Source organism: Leptonychotes weddellii, chromosome 1 (assembly GCF_054177405.1).
Source record: "Leptonychotes weddellii isolate Sample4059 chromosome 1, ASM5417740v2, whole genome shotgun sequence".
Taxonomy (NCBI): domain Eukaryota; kingdom Metazoa; phylum Chordata; class Mammalia; order Carnivora; family Phocidae; genus Leptonychotes; species Leptonychotes weddellii.
The window spans coordinates 17062948-17072307 of NC_138369.1; the positions used below are offsets into that span (position 1 = coordinate 17062948).

General features: G+C 37.6%; 1 protein-coding gene across 1 annotated transcript; it reads left to right on the plus strand.

Annotated features, from left to right (window-relative positions):
- Nucleotides 1-6610: 6610 nt before the first annotated feature.
- IQCF2 (IQ motif containing F2) lies at nt 6611-8681 on the plus strand. The gene is made up of 2 exons (XM_081805686.1): nt 6611-6641; nt 7942-8681. Exons 1-2 carry the CDS (start codon nt 6611-6613, stop codon nt 8346-8348), a joined length of 438 nt encoding a protein of 145 aa, XP_081661812.1. The 3' UTR covers nt 8349-8681.
- The last annotated feature ends 679 nt before the right edge of the window (nt 8682-9360 follow it).

A 9360-nucleotide genomic window follows, 5' to 3' on the forward strand; every position in this document is an offset into this window, starting at 1 on the left:
AGCATAATGTATAGAATTGTTGAATCACTATGTTGTATGCCTGGAACCAATGTAACATTATGTGTCAACTATACTTAAAAAATAATAAAATAAAATAAAGCTAGTAGAAGGTTAAAAGACAAAAGTAGTAAAACTATGATTACAATAATTAGTTAAGAGATACACAGACAAAAAGATGTAAGATATAAGATTAAAAGGTGTAAAATGTGACATCAAAAACAAAACATGTTGGGAAGAGTAAAAATACTGAGCTTTAGAATGGGATCAAACTTAAGGGTTTTTTTTTTTTTGGTTTTTGGTTTTTTTCCTTTCAAATTTATTTGAAGGCTGAGGTAAGACAGTGGAATATTTGATTGAACAGACATTTGAAATATGGAGGAAAGTGAAAAGATCTAAAAATCCAGATTTGAATAGTCCCTTCAATTAATAATTACTAGAATATAACTACTTAGTTGATTTTTAAAAAATTTTTTTGTATTTTACATTTTTTTATTTTATTATGTTATGTTAATCACCATACATTACATCATTAGTTTTTGATGTAGTGTTCCCTGATTCATTGTTTGCGTATAACACCCAGTGCTCCATTCAGTACGTGCCCTCTTTAATACCCATCACTGGGCTAACCGGTCCCCCCACCCCCTCCCCTCTAGAACCTTCAGTTTGTTTCTCAGAGTCCATAGTCCCTCATGGTTTGCCAAACAAGTTTTTTATAAACTTAAAATAGACTTATGGATATAAGTTGTTACATGTATGCCTCATGGTAACCACAAAGCAAAAACCTATAGTAAATACCCAAAAGATAAAAAGTAATATAAGCATACCACTAAAGAAAGTCCTCAAACCACAAAGGAAGAGAGCAAGAAAAGAACAGAGAGGAGCTACAAAAACAGCCAGAAAACAATTAACAGAATAGCAATGAGCACATACCTTGCAATAATTACTTTAAATGTAAATGGACTAAATTCTCCTAAATTCTGCCTTCAATGACATCTTAGACCAGATGGAATTAACAAATATACAGAACATGCCATCCAAAAGCAACAGAATACATGTTCTTTTTGAGTGCACATGGAATATTTTCCAAGATAGATCATATGTTAGGCTACAAACAAGTCTTAATAAATTTAAGAGGATTGAAATCATATCAAGCATCTTTTCGGACTCTAATAGAAATTAATTACATGAATAAAACTGGAAAATTCACAAATATGTGGATATTAAACCCCATGCTACTGTATAACCAATGGACCAAAGAAGAAATCAAAAGAGAAATTTAAAAATGCCTTGAGACAAAAATGAAATATAACATACCAAAATTTATGAGATGCAGCAACAGTAGTTCTAAGAAGGAAGTTCGTAGTGGTAAATGCCTACTTCAAGAAACAAGAAAAGTATGAAATAAAGAGATTAACTTTGAACCTCAAGGAACTAGAAATAGAAGAACAAAAGAGGCCAAAGTTAGTAAAAGGAAGGAAATAACAAAGATCAGAGCAGAAATAATGAAATAGAGACTAAAAAGACAATAAAAATATCAATGAAACATGGTTCTTTGAAAAGATAAACAAAATTAATAAGCCTTACCTAGACTCACTGAAGAAAAAAGTGAGGAGGACTCAAAATCAGAAATGAAAGAGATGTTACAATTGATACCACAGAAATACAAACGATCATAAGAAACTACTTTGAACAGTTATACAACCTAGAAGAAATTGATAAATTCCTGGAAACATATAACCTCCCAAGACTGATCATGATGAAATGAAAATCTGAACAGACTGATTGTTAGCAGAGATTGAATTAGTAATCAAAAACCCATTTGGATGTCTGGGTGGCCCTGTCAGTTGAAGAACCGACTCTTTGTTTTGGCACAGGTCATGATCTCCTGGTCGGGAGATCAAGCTCCATGTCCAGCTCCATGCTCAGCAGGGAGTCTGCTTCCCCTCTCGCTCTCCCTCTGCCTCTCCCCCTACTTGCCCACTCTCTATCTCTCAAATAAATAAATAAACCTTTAAGAAAAACAAACAAAGCATCTCTCAACAAATAAAAGTTCAGGACCAGAGAGCTTCACTGGTGAATTCTACCAAACATTCAAAGAAAGATTAATACCAATCTCTCTCAAACTCTTCCAAAAAATAGAAGAGGAAGGAACTCTTTCAAACTCATTTTATAAAGCCAGCATTACCCTGATACCAAAACCAAACAAGGATGCCATAAGAAAAGAAAATTACAGACCAGTATCCCTGATAAACATAAATGCAGAAGTCCTCAACAAAATATTAGCAAACTGAATTCAACAATACATTAAAAGGATCATATATCATGATTGAGTGGGATTTATTCCAGGGATACAAGGATGATTGGATATCCACAAATCAGCCAATGTGATACACCACATTAACAAAATGAAGGATAAAAATCATATCATCTCAACAGATGCAGGAAAAAATTGACAAAATTAAATGTTCATTTATGATTTAAAAAACTCTCAACAAAAGGGTTATAGAGGGAATGTACCTCAACATAATAAAGGTCACATATGCCAAGCACACAGCTAGCATCATACTTAATAGTGAAAAGCTAAAAGCTTTCCTCTAAGGTCAGGAACAAGAGAAGGATGTCCAATCTTGCCACTTTTATTCATCATAGTATTGGAAGTCCTAGCCAGAGAAATTAGGCAAGAAAAAGAAATAAAGGGCATCCAAATTGGAAAGGAAGAAGTAAAACTATCACTATTTGCAGATAGCATGATATTATATTAAGAAACCCTAAGGATTCCATCAAAAAACTGTTAGAATAAATAAATTCAGTGAAGTTACAGAATACAAAATAAATACACAAAAATCTGTTGCATTTCTTTACACTTATAATGAACTATCAGGGAAATTAAGAAAACAATCCCATTTACAATTGCACCAAAAAGAATAAAATACCTAGGAATAAATTAAACAAAGAGGTGAAAGACCTATAAATCAAAAACTACACAACATTAATGAAAGAAATTGAAGAAGACAAATAAATGGTAATATATTTCATGCTCATGGATTAGAAGAATTAACATTGTTAAAATATCCATACTACCCAAAGCAATTTACAGATTTCAATACAATCCTTATCAAAACTCTAATGGTATTTTTCACAGAAATAGAAAATAACTGTCATAAAATTAGTGTAGAATCACAAAAGACCCTGAAAAACCAAAGTAGTCATGAGAAAGAAGAACAAAACTGGAAGCATCACACTCCCTGATTTCAAACTATATTATAAATCTATAGTAATTAAAACAGTATGGTATTGGCATAAAAAGGGACACACAGGTCAAAGTACCATAATAAAAATCTCATATACACATGGTCAAATAAACTCATATACACATGGTCAATTAATTTACAACAAAGGAGTCAAGGATATACAATGTGGAAAGGACAGTTTCTTTGATAAATGATGTTGGGAAAATTAGACAGCCACATGCAAAAGAATGATACTGGCCCACCATCTATATGTCATGCACAAAAATTAACTCAAAGGGGATTAAAGACTTGAAACCTGAAATCATAAAGCTCCTAGAAGAAAACATAGGTGGTAAGCTCCTTAACATAGGTCTTAGTGATGATTTTTTTAATCTGACACCAAAAGTAAAAGCAACAAAAACAAAAATAAACAAGTGAGATTACTTAAAACTAAAAGTCTTCTGCACAGCAAAGGAAACCATCAATAAAATAAAAAGGCAACCTAATGAATGGGAGAAAATAATTACAAATCATATACCTGATAAGGGGTTAATATCCAAAATATATAAAGAACACATACAACTCAATAGAAAAAAAAATCAAACAATCCAACTTAAAAATGGGCAGAAAAGCTAACAGACATTTTTCCAAAGAACGCATACAGATGGCCAACAGGTACATGAAAATATGTTCAATATCATTAGTCATCAGGGAAATGCAAATCAAAACCACAATAAGAGGGGGGCCTGGGTGGCTCAGTTGGTTAAGCATCAGACTCTTGGTTTCAGCTCAGGTCATGATCTCAGGGTCCTCCGTAATGCGGAGTCTGCTTGTCCCTCTCCCTCTGCTCCTTCCCCACTCACTTGCTCACTTTCTCTCTGGAATAAATACATAAAATCTTTAAAAAAAAAAAAAAAACACACACACAATGAGATATAACCTCACACCTAGCCATAGAATGGCTGTGATTTAAAAAAAAAAAAAAAAGACAAGAAATAAGTTGGTGAGGATGCAGAGAAAAGGGAACCCTTGGGTACTGTTGGTGGCATGTAAATTGGTGCTGCCACTATGGAAAATAGTATGGTGTTTCCTCAAAAAATTAGAAATAGAACTATAAAATAAAATAAAAACACTGATTTGAAAAGATATATGCACCCCTATATTCATTGCAGCAATAGCCAAGATATGGAAACAACCTAAGTGTCCATCATGGATGAATGGATAAAGAAATTGTGGTATGTACAATGGAAAGTTACTTAGCCATAAAAAATAATGAAATCTTGCTATTTGCAACACCATGGATGAACCTCAAGGGTTCACTTATACTAAGTGAAATAAGTCAAAGAAAGACAAATATCATATGATTTCTCTTATATGGAATCTAAAAAAAACCCAAAAACAACAAAAATAAGCTCATAGATACAGAGAACAGATTGATGGCTGCAAGAGGCAGGTGGGTGAGTGGAGAAATGCATGTGTTTTATTTTGTTTTTAGGGAAAAAATAACCTGCCATATGACCTAACAATTCCACTCCTAAGTACATACCCAAGAGAATTGAAAACATATGCCCATACAAAAACTTGTACATCAATATTTATAACTATATTATTCAAAATTGTCAAAAAGTAGACACAACTCGGGCGCCTGGGTGGCTCAGTTGGTTAAGCAACTGCCTTCGGCTCAGGTCTTGATCCTGGAGTCCCGGGATCGAGTCCCGCATCGGGCTCCCTGCTCGGCAGGGAGTCTGCTTCTCCCTCTGACCCTCCCCCCTCTCATGTGCTCTCTCTCTCAAATAAATAAATAAAATCTTTGGAAGAAAAAAAAAAAGTAGACACAACTCAAATGTCCATTAATTGATGAATGGATTTAAAAAAGTAGCATATACACGCAATGGAATATTATATGGCCATAGAAAGGAATGAAATACTGACATGCTACAACATGAGTGGACCTTGAAAACACTATACTAAGCAAAAGAAGTCAGACACAGAAAGCCATTTATTGTGTGATTCAAATCATATGAAATATCCAAAATAGTCAAATCTATAAGGACATAAAGTAAATCAGTGGTTTTCAGAGATTGGGTTAGGGAATAATGAAGATTGACTGCTAATGGGTATGAGGCTTATTTGGGGGTTTATGAAAATGTTCTCAAATCAGGTAGTAGTGATAGTTGCACAACTTTATGAATATACTAAAAATTATTGGATTGTACAGTTTTAAACAGTGAGCTTCATAGAATATAAATTATATCTCAAAAAGACCTTCACAGGGGTGCCTGGCTGGCTCAGTTGGTGGAGCATGTGACTCTCAATCTCAAGGTTGTGAGTTCGAGCTCCACATTGGCTATAGAGATTACTCAAAAATAAAATCTTTAAAAAGAAGACCTTTATAGAGAAAAATTTTAAAACATTATAGAAAGACATGAAAGAATTCTTAAGCAGAGAGGAATAGTCCATGGTCTTAGAAGGAACTTAGTATCAGAAGACAGCTTTTCTTCCCCAAATCAATGTACTTACAGTGAAAATCCTAGCAGGACTTTTCAGGGAACTAACACTGACACTATGAAATGCTTAATGGAAATCTCTGTCTAATAGGCTTGAATATTTGTCATATTGGATATATCTGAATTTGTGAAGTTTTTTTAGAGTTTGGATATGAATCTACCTGGTCTTGGTGCCTTATTTATGGTGGATCTTTATTTATTTTTATTTTTTTTTAAAGATTTTTATTTATTTATTTGACAGAGAGAGAGACAGCGAGAGAGGGAACACAAGCAAGGGGAGTGTGAGAGGGAGAAGCAGGCTTCCCGCGGAGCGAGGAGCCTGATGCGGGGCTCGATCCCAGGACCCTGGGATCATGACCTGAGCTGAAGGCAGACGCTTAACGACTGAGCCACCCAGGCGCCCCTTTATGGTGGATCTTTAATAGCCTTCTCAGTTTATCAAGTTTTACATATTTCTTCAATTAATTTTGGTAATTTACATTTTGTTAGGAAATCATTTCCTCTTAGCTTTCAAATTTATTACCATGATATTCTTATATTTATTTAAATCTCCTTGTGATTGTTTTGCCTTTCTCATTCCATTTTTGTTCTCTTTCTCCATCACCCCGGTTCATGGAGCATTTATCTTTAATACTGGTCTTTTAAAAAATACCACCTTTTAAATTTTCTATTTAATTTACATTTTTATTTCTATTTTGCTGCTTTCTAGATTCATCTGTTCTCTCTCTTCTAGTTTCCTATGGTGTATTGAGGTACTGAAACCTGAGTCAGGGGAAGACGGGAAATGCTAAGTCTGAGAAGACACTGGAGAACTATAAGGAGATACACTGCATGGTCCCTCCTACTCTCCTGTGTGACTGATAATGAGGAGCAATGTGGATGGGCTTACTGGAGGAGAGCCCTGGTATTTCAAGTGCCCTATCTTTCCATTCTGAACTCTGGTACATCTCTGACATATCAGGGGGAAGTAGACAGGCAGTAAAAATTCCCATGGAGCTTGTTTCTGAGGAAGACTCAACTCTGTGGTAGATATCGCAATCTTTATGTCATAATGCAGTTGTGAACTCATAGCTGTCCCCCTCATTTTACTCATGCCAGACTTTGGGAAGTAGAGAAATCAAGGCTAATGAACCATCTATAGACAAGCCATGGGGATCCGATTTTGCGTAAGAGACGTGGCCAGATTTAGTAGGCAAGCTAGGAGTGGGTGGAAATCACCTGGGACTTCACAGGTCTTGGGAAAAGAAGGGATGCTGAAGCAGGGGGTATCTGAGCACAGAGCCTTAAAGAGAAACAGCAGTCTTACCTCATCCATTCATTTCCCATTTAATTCTGATGACAGACTCATGGCAGTTTAATTTTAATTATAACTGAAGATGTTGAGGAAGTAATTGAATTGAAGAAGAGGAAGAAGCAGAAACTCAAGGTGGGTAAAATCTCCATGTAGTTAAGAGATATCCAGAACATTTATGTCTGTGTCATGAGGCTGTGGAATTGTGCTTTTTATGGACCCAGAGTCTAAAATAATCAGGTGTCAACTCAATATTGGCTCATTTTTTCTCCACTCCCTTCTCTACATGGGCTCTCTTGGTCTCAGTTAGACTGTGGCATGAAAAGTGAATGGAGAGAATGAAAGCCATCAAGAAATGAATAGGGTTGGGAGGTGAGAATGTGAGTACTCTGAATTAGAGAGTACAATGTTCAAAATATGGGCTGAGTGGAAAATGGGATGAGGGTGTTGTTCAAAATATGGGCTGGAGTAGAAAATGGGATGAGGGTGCTGAAAACCCACCACAGTATTGAAGTACATTGTTGTGGCAGAGAGAAATCAACCAACAATGGTTTGGGACTAGAATTAGCAGAGAATACCAGACAAAGGCATTATGAGGCCAAACCTCCCAAACCCAATAAGCACTGAAGAGGTAGAGCATGACTAACAAAGTCCTTCACATCCCTAATGCACCCTCCTAGCTACTAAAGGTTTTCCCTTTATCCATACACCTGTGAGATAGTCAGGAGGAGGATGCGACTCTGAGAACAGGGTGATCTGCCCATAGTGACAGAGGAGGGCTCACAACCCAGGTCTTCTGGCTCCTAAGCAGTGTCCTAACTCCCCTGAACTCTCCAAAGAAGTGATAATGGTTAAGCGAATCTGGGCCCCTTCCAGGAAGATCTTGGAAGTTGATGGCAGGAAGTTCCCTGAGTGGTCTCTCTTATCTCCACCCAGAAAAGTTTAGAAACAAAAACAAAAGCAGCCTCAGAGATTCAGGCCTGGTGGCGTGGCACCCTGGTACGCCGAACATTGCTGCATGCAGCCCTCAGGGCCTGGATCATTCAGCGCTGGTGGAGGCAGACCTTGGAGAACCTGCTGCAGAAGAAGCGAAGGGAAGCCCTGGTTACCTACGCAAATACAGTGAGGGCAGTGGTCAAGATCCAGTCTTTGGTCCGTATGTGGCGTATCCACTGGCGATACTGTCAAGTGCTCAATGCCATCCGTGTCATCCAATGCCACTGGGAATGCCACAACTGCTATACCTGTGCTCTCCTTCGGGGCCACTGTGTAGTCACAGCCACTCACCTACAGTTCCACATTGAGATCATCAACTCCTAAGGGCTGGCAAAAAGGGGCACTGTGTCTCCTGTCCCCAGTAAAGATCTAACCTGGTGTGGTATGTCTCATGTTCTCCCCTATCTAATGGAAATGTTGGGTCTTAGGCCATGCTACCTCCTCTTCTTCCTGGGAAAGAACTTCAGTGAGGTATTCCCCTGTGCCCATGGACCCCATTCTGAACTCATGATGACCACATGCTATTTACTCAATTGCCAAAACAGAAACTGAGGTCCTAGTCTCTCCTGATATATGACAGAGCCAGAAGTCTCAGTTCCCATTCCCAGCCCCATTCCTTTTTTCTTAACTGGGGATCTGAAAATAGGTGGGCTGCATCTTCCTGAAGACTCTGAGCACCTCTGCACATGAGAAGAGATGCTGAGACTGTTCTCTGTCAGCCTGGGGTTGGGGGTCGGTGGGGATACCTCAGACAAGGTATCTTTGACAAGCCCCTAGAGAAAATGCCAACATTTGCCTGACTCTACTGGAAGCAGTGCAATGCAGCTCCAGGTGAAGGACAAGAGGCTGGTCTTAGTGATAGGTACAGCTGGGCATGCTGATAAGCAGGTGATGACCCTGGGAACTAATGGAAAACAGTTCATGGTACTCCAACTCTGTCTCCACAATATCCTTACCCAAACCCTTCTCCCTAAGGGCTGCGATACGAACAGGGTTCCCTCTGATAGTATCCCATCCTTACTCTTATCTCCATTTTTGGTGATTTTATCATTGGCTGGAGGGTCCCATCAATCTCCTGGCCTCTAATAAGTTATTTTGGCTCCCATCCTCACTCCCATAGTCATACTAAAGCCACTCACTCCCATAGTCATACTAAAGCAATGCGATTCAATAGAACTTTCTGTGATGATAGAAATGTGCTGTATCTGTGCAGTCCAATGTAGTAGTCACTAGCCACATATGGTTGCGAAGCACTTGAAATCTGCCTAGTGCAATTTTAAAGAACTGAATCTTTAATTTAATTTAAGTTTAAATGGGCACATGAGGATAATGGCTA